Raw genomic sequence first — 22189 nt, 5'->3', positions numbered from 1 at the left:
AGCAGGGAAATATTGATTATAAGAAGAATTGATTTCTCAAATGAGCCTTTAATTTGTTGAATCCAAAAGTTACACTATTCTCTGCACTCCCATCTGAACATGCCTTTGAGATGAGCTCTCTCCACACAAAATCTGCCACCCTGCCTTAGTTATTATTGACCCGTCACAGTTTGGAAACAGCCTAAAATAAATGAGCCTGAATGCCATGGCCCCGAAGTTATTAAACTGCCTGGCATTGAGGAAATTGCTTTTCATAAACATCCTGAGCTACTGTGGGTTTTTCCTTACAGTGTTTAATACAGTGAGAGTCCAAGTTAATCTGAGTCAGGCTGCAAACTGAATTGCTAATAAGAAGGGAAGATGTATTATTGTTCAATATTGAAAGGCTGAAGTCAGAGGACAGAGCAGAAAAAGGAGTTTTCAATGTACAAATAATATCCTTTTGTACTTGCTGTCACTTGATGCACAAGCTGAGCAGGGATAGAAAATGCCTCCACATTCTCAGTAGGTGAGGCCACATAGAGGATGTTTATTCTAGCTGTCTTCTCTCATGGGTCCCAAATCCCACTGCCAATCCTTCTGCTGTTACCTGCACATCCTGGCAATACAGGTTTGAACAAGTGAATAAAGAATAAACCAGTGATTTCTATATTACTGCATGGAGCTGCAGAAGCACAATAAAAATTCTCTGTGTGTTAATTCCCTATTAATATCTCCCTTTGGCAGCACTCAGGCATGTGCTGTCTGTGCCAGCACTGGCCTAGGTACACAGAGAGGAGTGTACAAGGGTAGGTGCAAGTCCAGGTAAGTTCCTTTGAACAGGCAGATACCTCCATCCACAGAAATGAACCATGGAGAATGTGCCTCTCTACCTAATCACCAAGCCTAGCCAGATGGGCCAGGGATGCCCTCATGGTGTCTCAGCACCTCAGTTCCTCTTTCTGGGCAGATTGCCTCTGCCCACTGCTCTTACTGCACAACATACACCAAAGCTGAAATTTGAAAAAGCTCATTGTGCCCCTTCTGTGTGAACCAGCCAGAGCTGCAGCAGGACAGGAGACCATGGGCTGCCTTGTCCTACCTGCACCCACCCCTCAGTGTTGGGACTCGTTTCTTACTCATACCATGTAACCATGCTGCCCTTCAAAAATCCTTCTTTTGCCTCAATCTCAACATCTCAGCTTCCAGACAAAAGCAGATTGATCAATCTATTTCCTATCCATACATCCAATGCTCCTTAAAAGCTTAACAGATACTGCAGGTTTGGAGGTTCTCTGAAGCCTAACCACTTATTTCTCCAGCCTGATGTAGAAATTCAGCAACAAAACCTTCTGCACCTTACAGTCTAAACAGGGCTTGGAGGAAAGAGGGACCATGGTCACTCTCCTCCCCTGTAATAAATACCAAGGTACCAAGTACCATGGTACCAAGGAGGTCTCCCTGGAGATGCCTTGATGTCAGGTCTGAAAGGAGCAATGAAATTCCCAGTCCTCATCCCATCTTAAACCCCAGCAGGACAAAAGGGATGAACCCCAGCAGCTGACAACACAAACAAACCCTAGATTGTCTCAGGTTCATTTCCCTGGTGAATTTGCACCCACACAACACTAAACTGAGACAAACACCTCCTGCCATCGCTTTAAGAGACACAAAACCTCCGTGAATCCTTCGTCAGTAATGAATTGCAGTTTGAAATGTCTCTAAATTGCAGAAAATGAGTATTTCTTTTTCCGGCAGAGCAGCAGTGTGGGACCCCAATGGGGGTTGCTATGCAACCATCTCCTGCACATGGCTGATAACACTCCCGGCACTATTTCCCTGCCTGACTGCACCGTCAGAACAAAGCTTGGCTAATGAGGCTTTCAAATGCTCTTGGCTCTGCCTTTGACGGTTCAACACGGGTTTTCCTTGCATGTATGTGACAGTTACAGCAGTGACTCACTGTCCCTTCCAGCCAGGGATGCTCCGGAGATGGATGGAGGAGATGCCCAATGGAGAGGGATGGACAGCACCAGAGAGGAGCAGCCAAACACCAGACAGACACAAGCAGCCTCCAGAATGGAGGGCAGCCATGCCACGCCTGCCATGGACCAGGGCAGTGATGACGAGGCTCTCTGGAACACTGAGCCATCAGCATTACACACCAAACTACATTGTCCAGCTCCCCACTCTTCCATCTGCCCTAATACCCTTATCACACCACAGCTGCTGCCTGTGTGGGTACAGCACGACAAACCTTCCCTGGCATATGCAAAAAGGATGAAGACAACCCTCCAGGTTAGGCAATTCCAGTCCCTTAAAGAATTTACAAATTATTTCTTTAATAATATGTTGATAGAAATTTGACCCTGATTTTCTTGGACAGCATTTGTAAGCAAATCTCTCCTCTGCTAGATGAGTTGGTGTAGCAAGAACCATCATCACTGGTAAGGAACACCAGCTTCCCACAGAGATATCTTCAGCCTCCTGTAAGAGCAACCTGCTGAGGCTGAAGCAGTGCCTTTGTGTAGTGCCACATCCACACACCTTCTGAGCCCTTCCAGGGCTGGTGATTCCACCACTGCCCTGAGCACTCTGTTCCAATTAGCCATTTCCTTTCACTCTGTCACTTGTTACCTGTGAGAAGAGACTGATGCCCACCTGGCTCCAACCTCTAATTCAGTAGTTGGTAGAGAGTGATAAGGTCCCCCCTGAGCCTCCTTTTCTCCAGGTTGAGCACTCCCATCTCCCTCAGCCACTCCTCATCAGGCTCCTGCTCCAGCCCCTTCCCCAGCTGGAGTAGATCTGCCCTTGACCAGTTAATTTCACAGGAGGGCAGAACACAGTAAACCAGAGCATTTCCTTGACCCTTCAGTGTCTCATCAACTTAACAGGATCATCCTAAATCTATGTGTGGATGTGACACAATCCTGGTGTGACCAGGCAGGGAGGATGGGCTGACAAAACATGCAGTGTGAGCAGCTCAGAGTGCACAGGCATCCCTAAGAAGCTTCAAGAGGGACAAATTCCTATAACCAAATGCTTTCTAGACAGCATATGGAATTACCTGGAAGAGCAGCTAGGGTCAAGTTTTTGTCACACTAGCTAGCTGGGGAGATTGGCTGGAGCTGGAAGCACAGATACCCTTGGACAGCACATCAACGTGCAGCTGGAGAGTCAGAGCAGGCACCATAAAACTATCCAAGGGATTAATCCTGCTTCCAAATTCTGCAAACAACCAGACGAGAGTCAGAAGGGAAAACAGCACCCAGGGAACCCAACCCATCCCTGCTCGAGGTGTAGATCACAACAAAACACCCCACCTGGCTGCTCACCCACCGTGGCTCTGCCTCTCAGGGCTGAGCTGAGGAAAGCACAGCATGAGTGCTTTTTGTTGGAGACAAAATTATTTAACGACAGGCAATTATGTAACATTACCATTAAAAGCAGTGTGTAACAAAAAAAAAACCAAACCAGCCCTCAAAGCCTGTGCATCCTGAGGTCTGCAAAACCCTTTCTCTACTTTTGTGCTAAATAGGTCTCATTTAGCCCATTTGTTCTGTCCCAGCCAGGCAAAGTGAAAGTAGGGTTGATCGATTTGTTAATTACAGTAATTTTATCTTAAATAGAGACAGCTGAGTGTTCATCAAGTCACAACTTCGCCTGTTACTGAGGGACCTACCCCCTGCTCAATAATTAGGGAGAAGAAGTGGCTCATAATAAATGCAACCCACAACAACACGTTCCAAGAGTGCAGTGCAGAATCAGGAGGGCTATTAGGGAAGCCCCAGGTCTATTTCCTTTTGAAGAAAACAATGCAATATCTTTAATTGTCTCTCTTGAAACCCTGAGACAGCTCTGGCAGTTTGTTACAAGTAAAAGGCAATTATTCCACTTTGTGACTGCTCTTGTGTCCAGAGAAGGCTTAACTAGAGTCATCAGCACAGATAAGAGCAACTCTCTCCTCCTGCACTCACTGGGCACATACAGAGAGCTGAGACAGGAGGTAACACAGATGGGGTATGTATAACCCTGGGATATGTATAACCATACTCCTCAGGACTTTAAAAACTCTGGACAAGGCTCAAAAGATTCAGTTTCAACACAAGTCACCAACAGTCCATGCTCACTTGGAAGCATCCATCCACACACACAGACCAATATGAAGGATGGGCAGTACTGAAGGCTCACCTCACCCTGCCAGCACAGAAAGGGCAGGCTGGAAAAACCTCACCCTGCCAGCACAGAAAGGGCAGAGGCTGGAAAAGCTGAAGGCAAGGAAATCCTCTGTTTTTCATCCTGTAAAGGATGGGGAATCTCTGAAGCAGATTTTTACTGCAGCCTGCCAAGAGCAGGTTTGGGATGAGCAAGTAGAGAACAGCAGAGCTTTTGTCCTTTTGTATCTCTTCCAAATCCTGCAAAACAAACAAACAAAATGACAAGCAAACCACAGGGGTAGACCCATCACCTCAATTTCTGAGTGATTTCTCCTCCTTTATCCCCTGGGTATTCCTCCATCAACTTCACCAGCCAGGTAAGTAGGGACAGCCAAGAGGGTCAGATAGATGCAAACGTTGTCACTTGATGTTACCTACCAAGGATAGATGCAAACGTTGTCACTTGATGTTATGTTCCAAGGTCTAAGGAGAAAAGGAATTCCCATCTCCATTCTTTAGACCAGCCCTCGACAGAGCTAGATAACAGAGCAGAGTGGGAGGGGGGGAAGCTTCAATCCCTTGAGCTCAGTGGATCTTTCCAGGTCCAGGTACTGGGGAGATGCACCTTGGCAGGTGAGGGCACCTGCCTTCCCCAGGACAGCAAGGAACAGGGAGGGACAACCAACACAAAACTGCTCTGAAAAAGGTCATTTGTCACCACAAACAACAACACAAAGCATACAAACCTGAGGCTGTGGGGAGCAGTGCTGGCTGGGGGAGACTGTCAGAGCTGATCCTGCCCCAGCCCTTTCCCAGATGGTAAATCAGTGCGGCTGAACATTTCCCCTTTTAGTAACTTAAAATATCAAACAACAGCCTCTATTTCCCCCCACAAGCCCTTATGTGCTATCAAGACAAAACAGGATTTGGAGAGAACTTTAAAGCTTCATTCCCTTAGCCTGCAAAACCACAGATGGCATTTGTCTTGTTTTCAGCACTGGGGAGTGCACGAGGGTAAAGAAACAGATTTAATCAAATGCAGTTGTATTTTATTTGCAACAGTACTCACTGTCACTTACTTCCTTTGCTCCAGGAAAGTTGTTTTCCTGTGGCATTTCCCTCCAGGAGCTGAAGCTTCACTTGTTCCTGGGAAGATCCTCTATTCCTGCAAATACTTTTTCCTGAGGCAAATGATTTTTTTTTTGATGTGTGGTACTGCAGTCCCCCAACTGTGTTTAACCAGCATTTGCAAGACTGTTTCATGCTCTGGCCTGTTATCTCAGCACAGCACACAGTTGCATTCAAGTTGCATACAGAATAAATACTGAGCTTTTGTCATGAGCAGGGCAGAGCTGTGTAAGGATCAATCATGAAAGCCCTTGGGGATGGGAGAGATTAGCACTTTGATATTACTGAAGATGAATGGGTGAAATGAGTTTGATAAACTGGTGTTTTCCTCAGATAATTGCTCTGGAAGCTTTCTAAAGCTGCTTGGATCCTCCTCCCTTGCCTTTTGTTTCTGGGTAGGATAGCAAGTCCTGCTTTTCCATCAGCACTACTGGACATGCTGCTGTTACTGGTTTTGAACAAATCACTGTGGATTTATGCCACATTTCATCACTGACTATTGAACACTGAAGTACCAGTCATGATTTAACCGAAGATTCAGACTGGATTCCTGTTATTCTTGGCCAACTTGGCCAGTCCTGCATCCATATCAGGATGAGATCTGAGGGGGTGGGAAAGGGATTTCTCATGGGATATGGACACACTTTCTCAAGCTCAAATCTTTAACAACTGCTCCTGTTCCATCAGAAGTCACTCACCTTTGGTGCTCACCTTCAGCCCCATCAAGTTTTCTCTCTGTTTTCTATATCCAACATAATCCTCCTGTTCCTCCTCCTGGATCATTGTTTTCCAACTATCCCACAGGATGGTCAGAAGAAGAATTTCTCCTAAAGGTTGACACAAAAACTCTTGCCCAGCTCACTTAGACCTCAGTAACATCTCTCTTCAGGCACAAGGCAAGTCCTGCTGTCATTCACAGACATGGTGCTATCTACCAGCCATGAACAAAACTGGAGCCAAGTGATTTTTATTACACTTTTATTGCTTCATTGAATAAATGAATTTTAAATACAGAATTAGAAATTTGTAAAAAATAGAAGGTATTAAAAGCCAGCACTCAGAAGTGGGTTGCCCATCAGGGACTGAAAAATTTACGCTTACTTTTTGGTACAAAGATAGGAAAGGAAAACAAAAAAACCCACATCCATTATTTAGAAAGAGATGGGTATTTTAAACATTTTCTTTCATATTTAAGAACAGATGTTTGTCACATGACAGTCTCCCACAACCTTGTTTTTCACAGCACTGATTCACATTGTTTGGTGTTCAAAAAAAACCCCCAGTCATTTGTTGGTTACAGCAGCAGTGATGTAGTGTTTCTCCCTCACACCTATGTTTAATAAACCAGCATAGGAGGAGTGGAAAAAAATGCAAGATTGTGTGGTTTGCAGGGACTCAGCATAGCTTGCAAAAGGGTCTTTGAGTTCACACCAACATCTCTATGAGTGAGGTGAATCTCCTCTCAGGATATCTCATCTCTGGCATTTGCTCTCTGCTAACTCCATCACTGCAACAAAGAATTCCAGAAGTGATGAGTGAATAGGTACCATTGATTTTTAATGCCCTGTTTTAAAGCAGCTTGATCTTGAGTGACACAAATTAGCCATCCTCAAGGACAACAATCAGGCTCTTTTAGGCACAGTTTCAGCCCTATAAAAGAGGCACCTCAAGAATTCTTGACATTGGGGGTCTGGGTCAGGGGTGGGAGGTGGGTTTTTTTTGCAAGTTTCTATTACAGGTTCTTTAGAAGACAGCTATGAAGATGAGCCAACCAGTCAATGCATCTGCATCATCTCAGTCAAAAAATGTAAGACAGACTCTCTAATATATGCATAATTTTAAGATATCAGCACCACTCACACAGTATTCACAACAGGTTGGAAAGAATATGGTTCACCTGTTCCTCAAGGCTTTTAGCCACCAAAAGTATCTAAGAACACAGACCAACCACATAGCAAAGTGTCATACAACAGAAGTTAGAAGTTTGAGATAATCAATAAGGAAGGCTACACATCAGCCTGGGGAAAGAAAAAGGAGACGAGGGGAAATTCAGATTGCAATGGAAACCAATTCATTTAACAAAAGAAATAATACTGAAGCCTGTCACAAGTGCAGCTAGGATTTGGCAAATGAAATACTTTGAGTACACATGTGCAGGGCAGCCCTGCTTCTGCCACAGGAATAAATATCCAACAGTGTTAAAACACAGTATATAAAAACAAAGACATCCAGATTTCTGGACATGGTGTGTGTTCCATCCCCTGTCACTGCTGGGTTCCCTCACGTGAGGTATTTCAGCATCACCACAAAGGAAAACAATACTTCTGCCCTTCTCCTCCACAAGTACAGTCCTCTTGGAGCTGAGGTTGGATGATGATGATGGTCATGCAGCGATGCCAGGTGCAAATGTTCTGTTCTACCCTCATCTCTCCAGCCCACAGTGACCACACTGTGCTGTGTGGGATGGAAATGTGCAGTCAGAGCAGTAGAGGCTCAGTTCAGTACTCACTGTGCAGCCAGGCACAGGCACAGGCCTCACTGCACATCTCAGGGGGGGTTTGTTTTGAGCACACATGTCCACACAGAATCTTCCACAATGTTCAGTCATGTGGCCTGGTCAGATTACTAACCTCACAGTAACTTCAGAACATTTTCTCAATCATCTGTTGATACATAGGTTGTCCAGCAAAATAAATGCATGTTTTACCCTCCACAATGGCACCTCATGGAACATTTGGTTTTGCATTACCAGCACAGCTGTATGGGACAGGCATCTCTCCTGTCACACATTGTACACTTGAAAAGCTGCTGTCCATTCCATACTCTCCTCCAAGGAAAGTTATTTTCTTGTGTTGCATATATGTATTAAACTGTAGTCATTAAACACAGGATGTTGGTGTCACATCCCATCTGGACTTTTTGGAAACATCCTTTTTCATTCTTCAAACTGTCTTATTACTGAAACCCAGGATCACAACGTCTTCTGGTGATGTGCATCAGGCAACCATGGACCTTACCAAGGAGATGTCATTAATACCACTGCAGCATTTGACTGTCTCTCCTCCAAAACATAGAAGTGACCAGAGGAAAGAGCAAATCCAGAAGAAACAGATGTCTTCTACCATCTTCAAGGTGATCTTTCTTCTCTTCCATGCCATCTTTGCTGCACAATCACTGTAGCTTTGCTTGCAGGGTTTGTTTTGGGGGATATTTGCTTTAAGAACAGTCATATTCCCTGCAAACTCTGCTACATAATGATTATTGCTGCTTGTTTCCAAAACCCCTGCTAGGAGGTAGGCTGGTATACTCTCACAGTCAGCTGCCATGGAAGCAGTAAATAAAGCTGTTTTCCTTCAAAGACACAAGTGTTGCCCAGTCTGTGACTACACCAGGAACATCTCTAAGCTTTTCCATGCCTTCCAAAAACTTCAACCAAATGCTTCACTCATGCTTTCCTTAGAACATCCGAGGATAAGATGGGTTTTGCTTAATTATCCACTCAGCATGGGGGTTGATGTGGTACAAGTCCAAAAGGTAAGTGTCTGGGTCCAGGCAATGTTCCCCTATTAAAACAAGAGATTCAGGAAAGAAAACAGTTGCTGGGTTGGTATTTTTGGTTCATTGGGGTTTTTTTTGTTTTGGTTTGGTTGGTTTTCCCCTAAAAACTGGTATTTGTTCATATTAATTTCAATATCACAAGCATTCAGAAGTGTTTCCAGAAACAAGGGGCAAGGCCTTCAAAATTAAAGAGGGTAGATGAGCATTAGATATCAGGAAGAAATTCTTCACTATGAGCATAACGAGGCACTGCCACAGTGCCAGAGAAGTTTAACTCCCTTCTAGAACAAGTTAAGCATAAAAACTGGATATCAGAGTCCTTATTTTCAGCTACCATCTATACTTACCAATATTGCCTCCCACTTCATACAGGAGCAAGTTTGTGCAGTCCATTGAGTTGTTACTGCAGAAAGAAAAACACACTGAAGTTAAAGCTCTGCAAAGACAGGTCAAGTGGTTTAGTAATGTTTCTTCCAAAAGAATTGCTTATGGGTCTGAGGCCAGAAATGGTCAAGGAAGCCACAGGCTGTGGTACAGAGACCTTGCTGATCCTCCTGCACAGTGCAGCTGTCGAGGACACCCAAAACTGGGGAAAAAGAAACCCAGGCAGCTATTCCTCACTGCAAGCAGCACACTATATGCAAACACGAATTTTTCAATCAGAAGACAACAGGCATAAATGCCAAAGTTCACTGTCAGCATTCCTCAAGAACTGATGGCCTGCTCATCTGCAGGAAGACTGGCAGTTGTTACTGAGATCCCAGCTGAGCCATATTCAGCCACCTTCCCTTCCACCCTCCTTGTCTAGACACCTCCTGGGACCAAGTCAGGAGATGCACTACTGTGTTACCTACTAAATACAGTCTGCAGGAGTGGTGACAGAGGAGGGCAGGAACAATCCTGGTCCTTTTTTTGGGGTTAGTTTAGCAATTCATCACTGGAGTGTGGGAGGGAACTGCAGAGCCTATTTTAGGAAAGCCCTGTATTAATAGATGCATGTTGCAATTACTACTCCAGGCAAATAATTTGCACAGGTGACATTTTTCTCCAGAAGAGCTAGAGAGGGTTTGTTTTGCAGGGTCAATGTGATTCCACATTCCCTTCCCTTCAGCAAGGCTACAGAAGTTCACTTGCTGTCCAGCAGCCCAGAGGGGAGCACTGACCTCCTGCCAGCCTGAGCACAGAATGGAATCACTCTGCTGAACTAACATTTGCCTTCCCCATCCAACACACTGTTTCCAGAAGAGCAGAGAACAACCTCCTCATGACTCACTGTGCTGCCACATCACCTCTACCTCAAGACAGAAAACAATAGCTAGACTACCTAATACTTTTCTTTCTTTTATTCTTTCTTTCTTTTTCCAATGCGGATAAAAATCCCACTTACCACTTGAGGAGGTTGACAGTGTTAACAATATTCCAGCCATTTTGGCACAGGTTCTTTTGAAACAGCTTCAGGACATCAGCAACTCTGGTTGCATTGTTCAAGTGCACCTCCAGCGAGTCCTTCAGGAGGAGTGATGCGTGGACTTTCACGATCTTGGATGGCTGAACAAGGCAGGCAAAAAGAAGAAAATGCTTTAAGAAAGACTTGTTATCAGCTAAAACATCAAGTTTCAAAATAGATTGGTGAGTGTGAAGAATTAAACCTATCCAGCCACTTGTTCAGAGAATTTAGGCTTGTTTCCTATCACACACATACTACAGGTTGAAAGCTTATAGAAGCATCAAGGTGAACACTATGAATAAACCGTCGGTGTTTGGGTGTTGTGGCCAGGAGAGGAGCTCTGTGCGATCCATCAGCGAGCGCTGGTGCTCTCTGCTGTTCAAACTCAGCACTGGCACCAGAAGCGACACAAGCTTGGCTGAAAATAGGATTTGTCAGAAGAAATTTTGACAAACTGTTTTGCACAGGTCTGAGGGACTTCTCTGAAAGTCATTTAAATCACTGGGAAAGGAATTTAGACAATTGGATTGCAGACTACTGAACTTCAGAGAGGAAGTTTCCAAAGAAGGGAAGCATTGAGCTGTCACAGAGCTGAGTCCAACTGCTGTTTGCTCAAGACTGTTTTCACCAGCTCCTCCATGCAGTAACTTCTCAGAACTTCTGCAGAAAATTGATTTTGCAATCTAAAATCCTCTGCAAAAAGAGCAGAGGAGACTGAGACCATTAGAGCAGTGCTGACTACTTCATAAGGATTGGATCACCTGTTTGACTGCCTGAGCTGGAGCTGCCCAAGCTGAGCTGACAGCACCTTTGCTGGTGACATGACATCCTAACTGCCCCACATTAGGCAGATGTCATCTCAGTACCCCAACTCATATAGAAAGGCTTGTGGAGAAGAGACCCTTCTTTAGGTATGCAGATTTAAGCTTTCAGTGCATTATTTCTGCCTGCAGATCCCATCTAGTTGATCTCCTTGGAGCATCCCAGTTGTACCACCACTGCCATGTGGTACTTCAAATCCAGCCCTGCATGCTGTAACTCCTACAGACCTGCACATATTCAACTAAGGTGGCAAACAAAAAAACTCCAGGCAGAATGACTGCAAGGGTCTTTTCCCAACTTTGATACTCAAACAGATTTGGTAGTAACATCTGCTTTAAAATCTCAGTCTGTACCAACACAAGTAAGAGCAGAGCTGGGAACTTCTATCCTTTTAAGCAACAAGAACATTGTTTTTAAATAGATCACACTCATACAGATCAAAAGCAATATGGAAAAAAAAAGTAAAATTAGATACAAAATGTACTTGATAGTGCTGTAATAGCCTAAAGTTTTGCTTTAAATTCATGAAAATAAGTCTGCCTTTATCACAGCACACATATCTGTCTAAGTGCATGTGACACCTAGAGCTCTGCTCTTCATATGAGGTAAAGCATTTCTGCTCTAGGTCTCTTCCCTCCTCACCTGCTTTTAACCAAGTGTTTTGTAACCTGAAATATATTTAGTGCTCTGATGCTGGGATCAGTTTCTGCAACAACCTGGTCAAAAGGATCTGGGAAATTGTTTCTCATTGTTCTGCAGGTTTTTCTCCCTCTTGCTCTTTAAACAGCATCACTCCTAGTGAATCTTTCCTAGTTCTCATGAAAGCATTTGCCACTGCTATGAAAAGGCTCAGTTTTTCCAAGCCCTCACTCACCTCTGCCTGGTTCTTTTCCACCTTGTCTTTATCAGCATGAATCTTCCTCAACAGATTCTTAATTCTCTTGTCGCAGAACTGGTACCTTTTGCTGTTGCTCTCATTCAGCTTTCTCACTTGAGCTACCAAAAAGGAGGAGACCTGGGCAGGGAAGAAGTGAGAAAACAGGAATTAAAACAACTCAAACAGAGATCAGAGTGACATTTAAGAACCTAAACATCACTTCATGAAACTCCCTAAATACACAAAATATCTGTATACCTTGAAAGCAAGTCTTGGGATTCAGTCAGAGGGTTTGCCTACAGATGTTTAACTCATCTGAAATTCCTAAGACTATTCCCACCCCTCTTCCAGCTCTAACCAGACAAGACACTGCTGCACCATACTGCCAAAGGTGTGTGCAACTTACAGTCCAGAGCAAATCCTGGTAGTGGATCATCATCCGCACCACGTCAGCCGCCCCCTCTGCCAGCTGCTTCTCCTTCCCCTCAGGGATCTTGTTTGGCAGCCCCTTGTGCATGAAGAGGTTTGGGGCCATGACTGTGGAAACGTTCCAGAGGTTCATCTTGTTGTTGTTCTCCCTGGCAACCACTTTGCTGAGAAACTCAAGTAGAGCCTGAAGAGAGGGAAAGACAATTAAACCATCCATTACTAATAATGCTTAAAAAACTACCATGGCAATTGCTGGAGAGATAATTAATTAGCACTTTTTCTTGATATCCTATTTCTCCAGTCAGGAAGTACAGTGACAAATTTCTAACACTAGGATGGCAACAAATATCCAGAGCAAGAGAGGTAGTTTATCCAGTATTTACAAATCAGGAAAGATGGTGTGGGAAGTAAGTGGACTCTTATTCCTTGGCAATGGTAATTTACAAAGTCCACTCATGAAAGTCACAGAAATCAAAGATGAACCCCCCATTTCCATCAGTATCCCCTTAAAGCCATTTCCAAATGGGGAAAAATAAACCCTTTTGGGTTTCCTCTTTCACCTCATGCCTCCACCAAAGCTATGACAGATCACCTTTGACTGGGTTGTGTATTCCAGCACTCTAAATAAAGTGTGCGGGGTGCTAAGTCAGCCTTGCCCCAAATGGGGAAAAATAAACCCTTTTGGATTTCCTCTTTCACCTCATGCCTTCACCAGAGCTATGACAGATCACCTTAGGCTGGGTTGTGTATTCTAGCACTCTAAATAAAGTGTGCAGGGTGCTAAGTCAGCCTTGCGTTTAGTACCTGGAAGTTGAACTACCCAGGAGGAAAAAAAAAAAGCAGCAGCAACTACCACAATTCTTATAAAGCACAGAAAGGCAGAGGTGGTGCCTGTTTAAAAAAATATATAGGTGTCGGACTTAGGGATATGGTTTAGTAGTGGACTTGGTACTGCTAGAAGAACAGCTGAACTCAATGATCTTGTAAGTTTTTTCCAACATAAATGTGATTTATATTTTTCCAGTTAAATCCAGAACATGCAGTTACCTTCAGAGTGTTTCTGTTGGGCTCTGGTAGAATCAGGATCAGGAGGTTCAGAGCTTGCAATCTTTGCTTCAAGTCTGGAATATCTAGAGAGGGAGAGCAACCACAGGACAGAGGTTTCAGGCTTCTGGCACTGCAAAAAGCAGCAAACTGCTGCTAAGCAGGCAGAGCAGGGACTCACTTTGCACAGCAGCAAAGGCAGGGAGGTACTCTGCTGTCAGCAGAGGGGCTGGCAGCTCTCGTATGAATCTCTTCAGCAGCCCAGACACGTCGTTCTGGTGCACTTCATCCCAGCGGAACAGGCCAGTGTAGAAGTCCTTTTCCAGCTTCTGTTCCAGACTCTGTCAAAAAGATGGAATTTACTGCAAGAAAATATAAGGGAAATTCTGTAGCTGAGCACTAAAAGGGCAATGCATCAAGTCAAAAGAGTGGAGAGACCCTCACAGCGCACACTCCCAGATTTCAGCAATGGATCTTTCTAATTGTACCAGAAAGGGACATGAGATAGTTGAGGTTATTTTGACATTTGCTTCACCTCTGACTCTTTCAAACACTGCTGAAGAGCTCCTACCTTGATTCTGGTCTGTGACCCAGAAACTCGTAGAATGCCCTCTGTTTCAAGTCCTCTCTTCTCCAAGCACGACAGCAGCTATTAAAATGGGGAAAAGAAAGCTCTTAGGCACAGAGGATGAGGAGTCAGCCCTTCCTTATCACAGGTTCCTAACTTTGAGAATCAGAGGTGTGAATAAAACCAGAAAAGAACTTACTGCCTGGAGCAGCAGAGGGACCTTTGTGTTGGGGAGCAGCTTTTGGTCATTTTCTAACAGCGTGTTGAGTGGAACTCCGAAGAGTCTTTTCTCTACAACAGAAACAACAGATTATAAGTCTTTATTACCTCTAATACAGGTGTAAGGTTATATCCCCCACTGCAGACTAAGATGGCACTTTTGTAAGCATGGACATTGCAGAAAAAGTGAAAGGAAACAACAGGACAAGGCCATTTGATAGTCAGAAATAAATGTGGCGTAGATCTTGATGTCATGCTCCACTCAGTGACTTTCAGGAAAAATTCTGACCAAGGAAAACACACTTGTTACAAGATTATTTATCAAAGACCCTCTCTGTTCTAACACTGGAAACACAAACCTATGAGAAGGTAAGTGTGGAAAAAAAAAAAGGCACAATAAAAATGCAACTAACCTGTTGTTTTCAGTTTTGCTGCTTTGTTTCTCTTCAGCTCAAAACCCAGGATATCACAGAGAGCTGTTAGTTCAATGAGGGCCAGTGTGGGGATCTTCTTCATGTCCTGAGCAGACAGATCTCCAATCCTGGTCACTCCTAGTCTGCCCTTAGGGATCTTAAATTTCTAAGGAAAAGCACACAGACACAAAATGTTCAGTTCAAGTTATCACTACTAATCCCACTAGTGAACAATTTCTGCTGGATTTTTATGATTCCTTACCACAACCAGGCACCTGTGTGCTGTGGTCAAGACCAGACATATGCCCCAAAACTACTCCTGGTCAATCACGAGTTGAATAAATACTTTCCCTTTCCAGTATTGCTCTTTAATAATATTGGAGATCCCAATTTATCTAAGTAAAAGACAGCCTGAAAACCACTCTAATCTACCTGACCTTTGAAACAATCCAGTTTATTTGCAGAGAAGAAAACTGTTGGAATTATGAGTAAGAAAGTCCAGTTATTCTCCCCTTTGCAGAGGAAATGACATGGATGTGTGTCAAAATAGATAGTTTCAGATATGTCTTACTTCTTTTGACCCTCCACTCCATGCCTATGCTTGCACAACACTGCAAGGATAACAGTACAATATGCCCCCAAACCCCCTACCTAATACAGCCCCATCACAACACTATCCATAGGGGATGTTCCCAAGAGCTGATTGAACACAATTGAATCAACTGTCTTGTACCTCTCTCAACAAGAACAGACTAAGTTCTAACAGGAAAAAATCCTTCAGTGCTTACAGTTAGGGCATTTCCATCCTTTAACTTCCTAGAATCAGACAGAAACGATCTCTTGAGCAGGACAGCTGCTTGCTCTGAGTAGGCAACATCCATGTTGAATGCTTCCTCTTTTCCAGGATTTCGAACTGTGCAGGAGTAATCCTGGGTTTCTGCTACAGAGGAGAAATTAGTTTGAGTTTCTGAAAGCCAGGAGGGTGAGGCTTAGAAAACAAGTGTGCTAAAAACCAGTTGGATACACATTCGGTACTGTTTATTTTACAAAACCCTACATTGCCATATGAACACAGTCTGGAGACTGATCAATAGGTAAGGTTAGCTTAAAGCCATAACATTACTGCTACAATCACCAGATCCCTGGTAAGACATGACCACAGCCTTAAATAGGACATACCTATGGCTAACTTCTCTTTACAGAATTGTATATGTATTTACAGGATTTCACCATATGATCTTTACCAGACTGATTTTATTTTCATCTTCCAGTTGCCTTCTGAAAGAGTTACAGTTATCAGTTTGAGTGGAAATTCCTAAGAACACTAGAGCCTGGAAAATTTATTAATCCACAACTGTAGATAATCATGTATCCATGTATTTGGAAAACAAACAAAAATCCCAACAAAGCCCACACAAACAAGGCCAATGTTTCAGAGTCCAGATTGGTATAATGTCCTTCCTATTTCCAGCTCTACTCCAGATTCTACTCTCCATTCAGTCCTACTCTACATTTAAAAACTTCCTCCTTACTTCTCTGTGCATTTGAAGGCCGTAGGTTGTGCCACAATGGATCTGGGCTGGGCTCCTTTTTCTCTGCTGCTGACTCCTGAAAAATAGGAAAGAAGTTGTTTTGGCCACAACCAAAAGAGGAGCAGAACTGCAGGAAGACAGCTGAAAAGCCAACGGTTATGCATTTTCTAGCAAAAAACCAAACAAACCACAACAAAACAGAACCCTCCCAAAAAGGCAGTGTCAGTCTTTCTCCAGATCTCCATCTGTACAAGGGCAGTTTATCAGAACTGAACACGGAAAGTTCTCTTGTTTTGGTTAATAATGATTTAATGTGTCACTGGAATAAAGAAAACACAAGAGGGCTCCAAACGATGCCAGTGCTCCACGAGGCTGCTGAGCTGTGTGTACTGCATAGAAGTATTCCAGCAGTCTCCAGGAAGCTTATGGATCTATAGGCTTTGTAACAACTTCTCAACACTGTCACCTGGCTACAGAATTTCTCTCGCTTCAGCTCAAGAGATGAAGTCACCTCTTTGAACACAACAGTAGCCCCGAGACTCAGAAAGCCAAATCAGCTACCACAAGGCAACATGTTCTTTCAGGAGGTCCCACTGAATTAACATACCTCTGAGTCGACCACCCCAAAAATGTCTCGGACATCACGCACAGGATGCTTGTTCTTCCTCCTGCGAGAGCGGGAGTAGGTGTCCAGCCGGCGCTGCACGGCAGCAGCCTGGGTCTTGGTCAGGGTGGAGAGCAGCACGATGTTGTCACTGTCTGAGGCACAGTCCCCCAGGAGGTTGGACAGACCTGCGTCCTGGAGCCACTCAGCTTCAGCCTCTCCCTCTGCCAGGCAAAGGATGAGAAGGCAGAGTGAGTAGAGAACAGGTAACAACAATTTCGGTGCTATTGAGGCTTCAGAGGCAGAAAACCAGAAGTCTGAGCCATGGCCTTTCTGGGGTGGCAATGGCACATCACTGGAAGGCTGTTAACATCTTTGAGAGGAGGCCAGAGCTGTTCTCAAAAATCTCAGCCTGGTTCTCAGGTAGCCAGCTAGGTATCAGGGTGACACTGGAGGAGACACAGCACTTTGGGCAGCTGTGGCTGCCTCCATACTCCTTTCTGCTCACCCCAGGTGAGAAAAAAACGAGAAAAAAAGCTATGGAGCACAGATATTGCCAGGAACAGAGGTTCCCACAGAAGCTGGGCAGAAGAGAGGCAAAAGTGTGACTCTGCAGGGTATTTAGCACAAGGATTGCAACAGAACATGGGAGGAAAGTCAGATGGACTTGTCTGTCTGCCTTCCCATGGACTGCCCATGCAAAAGGGAGCTCTGGCAGCTGGCAACAGTGCACAGCAAACTGGGAAGGAATGGCAATGCCTCCCTGGAGCACTTCTGAGCCTTCCCTCACAGGTAGGACTCCATCTCCGAGGTCTTTTCCAACCTTAATGATTCTGTGATTCAACAGCTTTGAGAGTGGACAAAAGTTTGTGAGAAGCCACAACACACAACACTGCACATTTGGCTTTTGTAGTTTTTCAAATCACTCGGCTGTTTCTTTTAATTTCTACCTATATGTACACCTACATATCAATTTATTTGGTTCAAATATCCAGACACTGATCTGGTAGATTTAAATGCATTTTATTTCATATACTTGCAGAACTATTTGTTTGCATCCCTATGCTTTACCTTTTTAAGTGGATTGGTATCTACACACACAGTCAACAAAAGGAAAAACGTTATTCTTACTCTGTCATTCCCTTTATGTCTGGGCCTATTCAAAATATCACTAAAATTAAAGACCATTCCAGTTCCAGAAGGAAGTGGGAGAAGCCTGGAGATAGTACAGAAGCATTACACAAACAAGCTCAATTCTACCTCATTCTTCAACATATATAAGTTGCACTTCAAACACAGAAGACAATTTTTCCTTATGGGCTGCACTCATAAGGAAGTGCATGTGAGGAAGTGCCCTGAGCTAGGCAGCTACCTGAAATCCAAGGATAAAAGAAGCAATTTTAGGAGGTGGCTTCAACTTTAGCACAGCAAACACCACAAAGCTTTTATCTTTTCAATTCTATGCACCACATGGATTCACTGCAGGCAGCTCCAGTACAGCTCTACCAAAGGTTATACCAGGAAAAGGAAACATCACATCTGAACTGACACAAAACAGTCCATTCCCTCTCTCCCTGTCCTATGGACACTGCCATATCCTCATTTATCACAGCTGCTCAGGCCAGGTTTTATTCTTGCTGCCTCAATAAAAAGCAGCCACACAGCTCTTCTTGAGAGATTAAATGATAATTAATTTTTCTGGGGAAACCTCTGTGTTCATGCAGCTTCCAAAAAACATTGTGGCTCAATTAAAGCTCTTCTCAGCTTTCAGAGAACACTCTGTGGTTTTAGGGACTGTAAGGAAACAGAACTGTTTTCATCATCACAGCACAATAATTAGAGCTGGACTTGATGTCAAGTGTTTCCTTCAAAACTGTCAGGTTTTCCTACATGGTCTGAAGTTTTGGTCTTTTCCCATGCCTGGTTTACAGAGATTAACAGGTAAGAGCATCCCCTGGGCACAGCCACTCATGACTCCTCACTGTATAGCTGTTTGTCCTACATCCATGGTTTCACAGCAGCACAGCACACAAAAAGGCTCTGGCTTATTTTGCCTTTGGGAACTAAAGGAAGTGAAGTGTATTGCTTGCAAATTTTGAAAATAGCCAATTCCAGTCATAACAGGAAACTAATCTAATACACAACACTAAACAGCAGCCCCTAAATCGGACATCCGTGTGAGCCTACTGCTCCAGCTGATGCCAAAGCACCAGATTGTAATTGCTCTGTTTAATATTTTGGCCCAGTTATGTTTGCCAGAAACAGAAAAGGAAACCAGTAAAATAGGTTATTTATGGGGAAAAGGGGAAAGCCAGAGAGAAACAGGTCAGAATCAAGAGGCTCACAGAAGCTGAGCTGCAGGTTTAAGTCTGGAGACCTGCTAAGATTTGCCTTGTGAGTTATAGTGAAGTGGCATTTCAGGGGGTCACAATTAGGAATGAATTTGCAAAACTAAAGAACACCAGTTCCAAAGACTTCTTTGAAACATAAGCTAGTCAAACCCAGCATTTGTAATAAAATATTCAGTTTCCAAATATTTAAAAGACACCTACAGCATCCTACAATTTCAGACTAAACAGCACGCACAACTTCCTTTCTAGTTTCTGGAGGTGGAGTAGAATCATTCAGCAGACTGTTCTCAGCCATGGTTCCATGCTGGAAGGATGCTAACAGGAATTTTAGTGACAGGTTGCTTTTGTCCTCAGCCTGCTGTGCTGTCAGGCCTTGGAGGGAGCTGAGCAGTGTCAGCAAGGACAGGACACTGCTGTCTGTATTTCAGGGAAAAGCTACTCTCTGCTCCCATCAACTACTTAGTGAGGCCACAAGTTCCATGAGCACCTTTCAGCTGACCCAGATATGCACAGTTACTCATTGCTCTTCCACTGGCACCAGGTCACAAGCAGCTTCCCACGACATCACTCCTCACACAGGGCTGGCACAGGAGCCCAGAGCTCTCCAACTGGGTCAGCATTTTTGCAATTCCTTATCTCCACACAGCCTCCTTTCTGTCCCTGTGCTGTGATTGTGATCAGCTATCTCTCAGGTTGAGCCACACCATCTCCAGACAGAGCTTTTAGCCACTGCCCCAGCACAACTTCCTGGGCTTTATGCAAAGAGTGATGGTGCCTTCGGCTCTGAGGAGCCCCAAAGCCTCCACGCTCTAAGGAGAAGCTGCAGAGATGTAAAAGCCAACAGGCACCACCTGCATCCACACCATCTGAAGTTTCCCCTCATCACCAACGCTCCCAGCACAACACTTATTTGACTAAGCTCCTTTGGAGAAGGCACCAGAAGCCCAAGTGTGCTGCACCTCCTTCCCCACCTGCCGCGAAGGCTTCGCTACTCAGAGCATTATTTCAAGTCTGTCTGGTTTCAATGGCCAATTAAGCAGTCAGCTCCTGCCTGACAGATTAATTTACAGCATTAAAAGACACTTTTCCTTGTGTCCCTGCTTACACACAATAATCAAATTGCCTCCAGCGTATCAGTCTTTTGGATATCCCAGACAGTCTTTCATCTCATGGCATAGCCTCTTTTCCAGTCTCCTTCCTGGTGCACTCATTTTCTGAGTCACTTTGCATCTCTTCCAGTTCTAAAAATCAAACTTGTGTCCTTTATGTTGGGACACTAACAGCAGGCCTTGATGTTACAGTGTCTTGCCATGGCAGCCTCAGATGATGGTCTTTCCACCTTGCTCTCCACAGCCCCTCTCTGTACCCAGAAAGGCTATTGACCCTTCCCAAACACACTGGACCTTTCACACAAACATTTTCCCATGACATGGATTCTTCTCCATATCAGGCAGCACAGAAGCTCTAGGCTGTGCAGGCTGCAAACCCAACCATTCAAGGGAATGTTCAGCCAACTACATCACATTCTTCAAGATGGACCCAGGAGAGGTGTGATACCAATCTGCAGGATCACTGGGCATTCATCACCACTTTTTATCCCTCCAGCACCCCAGGGTGTTCAACCTCCCATGTCAAAAGGAACTGCTCATCAAGAACTGTAGTGATGGAACAAGGAGTAATGAGTTCAAGCTGAAAGAGAGGAAATTCAGGTTAGATATTAGGAAGAAACTCTTCCCTATGAGGTTGGTAAGGTGCTGGCACAGGTTGTCCAGAGAAGCTGTGGCTGCTCCGTCCCTGAAAGTGTTCCAGGCCAGGTTGGACAGGGTTTGGAGCAACCTGGGCTAATGGAATGTGACCCTGCCCATGGCAGGAGGTTGGAACAAGATGATCTTGAAGGTCCCTTCCTACTCAAGCCATTCTATGATTCTATAAAAGGCTATCAGCCCATGTTCCAGGTATTCCAAAATACTGGATAACATCAGAGCTACAGAAAGTCCATTAGAAACATCTCATGCACATGAAATAGTCATCCAAAGAAAGAAAGAGGGGGAAAATATGTGTTATGCAGGGAAAACCTTGTGTGGATGGATTCAAGGCTTTCTAGATGTTTATTGTGGTTTCTTAAGCAGTGAATTAGAGAGGGAACAGTTTGCCTGCCACAGAAGCAGCTCCCATAAAAGCCACTCTGATGAATCTCAGAACCATGTGCACAAACAAGCCTTCCAAAACACCCTCAGCTCTCACAGGGTGTTTACCACACAGCCACCTGCACTGGGCTAGAGAGATCCCCCACCCTTAGTGGGGGCTGTTTGAAACAATCTGGAGCCTTGAACTATTCCTGACTGACCTTTAAAGTCAGCTTTGCTTCAGAAGCCGAAACCAGGCCAGGCCAGCACTCCCCTTCTGCAGGGCATTATCCACCACCCAGTTAAAATAACATGTCTATCTCTGATTGACTGATAATATTCTAACCATATTCCAACACGCTTCTAGATCATTCAGGTGCATAAGCAAATTTTCTGTTTCAGATGTTCACATTCCTCCCCTCACTCCCAGTGTTTTTGGCAACCTACCCTCTTGTGTTTTGACATCTGCAAGGCTGCATTCCTCTTGCTCGGCTTCAGCGCTCTGTTTAATGTTCTCTACTTCCAGCCAAAAACTGTCCATTGACAAGTTGTCCAAAGCCTCTACCCTGGAATTCGTGCCCTCTGACACCAGGGATGCCAAAGCACTCTTCGGAGGAAGTTGGCTCATTTTGCAAGGGCAATTTCTGGTGCTGAGAGAGGAAGAGATAAGGAGAGAGAGATTAAGCTACACGTATTCACATAGAGCATTCACGTATGGGCTCCACTGATTAATGACTGCAGAAAAGCCAAACAGAGGTAAGTGCTGAACTTCCTTTGGTTAGTGTTTAGCAATACAAAGCTGGGACTAAGTCCCCTAGATAATGGTGAAAACTGCTGTCCAAACATGCCGAAGGACACAGTGAACACAGTTTTTCCAATGCTGTCCCTCCAGTGACCTCCAACACACTCCTACCACCCCACACTTTGCTTCCAAG

The 22189-nt window shown here is 44.4% G+C and overlaps 1 protein-coding gene across 1 annotated transcript; it reads right to left on the bottom strand.

Moving 5' to 3' along the window:
- Positions 1–8651: 8651 nt before the first annotated feature.
- ARHGAP40 (Rho GTPase activating protein 40) lies at positions 8652–21882 on the bottom strand. The gene is made up of 14 exons (XM_009071771.1): positions 21702–21882; positions 16781–17001; positions 16174–16249; positions 15430–15578; positions 14642–14807; positions 14209–14300; positions 14013–14090; positions 13623–13782; positions 13445–13527; positions 12375–12581; positions 11966–12106; positions 10210–10370; positions 9170–9225; positions 8652–8827 (listed from the first exon to the last, which is right to left on the bottom strand). The coding sequence occupies exons 1-14, from the start codon at positions 21880–21882 to the stop codon at positions 8721–8723; spliced, it is 1878 nt and encodes a 625-aa protein (XP_009070019.1). The 3' UTR covers positions 8652–8720.
- Between the last annotated feature and the right edge of the window lie 307 nt (positions 21883–22189).

The sequence above is a fragment of the Acanthisitta chloris genome, unplaced genomic scaffold, assembly GCF_000695815.1.
Source record: "Acanthisitta chloris isolate BGI_N310 unplaced genomic scaffold, ASM69581v1 scaffold10873, whole genome shotgun sequence".
Taxonomy (NCBI): Eukaryota; Metazoa; Chordata; class Aves; order Passeriformes; family Acanthisittidae; genus Acanthisitta; species Acanthisitta chloris.
Note: the sequence above shows the minus strand (reverse complement) of the source record. Positions and strands in the feature narration are given on the sequence as shown.

Coding starts and splice junctions, on each gene's coding strand:
- ARHGAP40 (XM_009071771.1), bottom strand. CDS start 21,882: ATGAGCCAACTTCCTCCGAAGAGTGCTTTGGCATCCCTGGTGTCAGAG. Junction 14,301..14,641: donor AGCAAAACTGAAAACAACAG/GTTAGTTGCATT, acceptor TTTCTGTTGTAG/AGAAAAGACTCTTCGGAGTT. Junction 12,107..12,374: donor ACCAGGATTTGCTCTGGACT/GTAAGTTGCACA, acceptor TTCCCTGCCCAG/GTCTCCTCCTTTTTGGTAGC.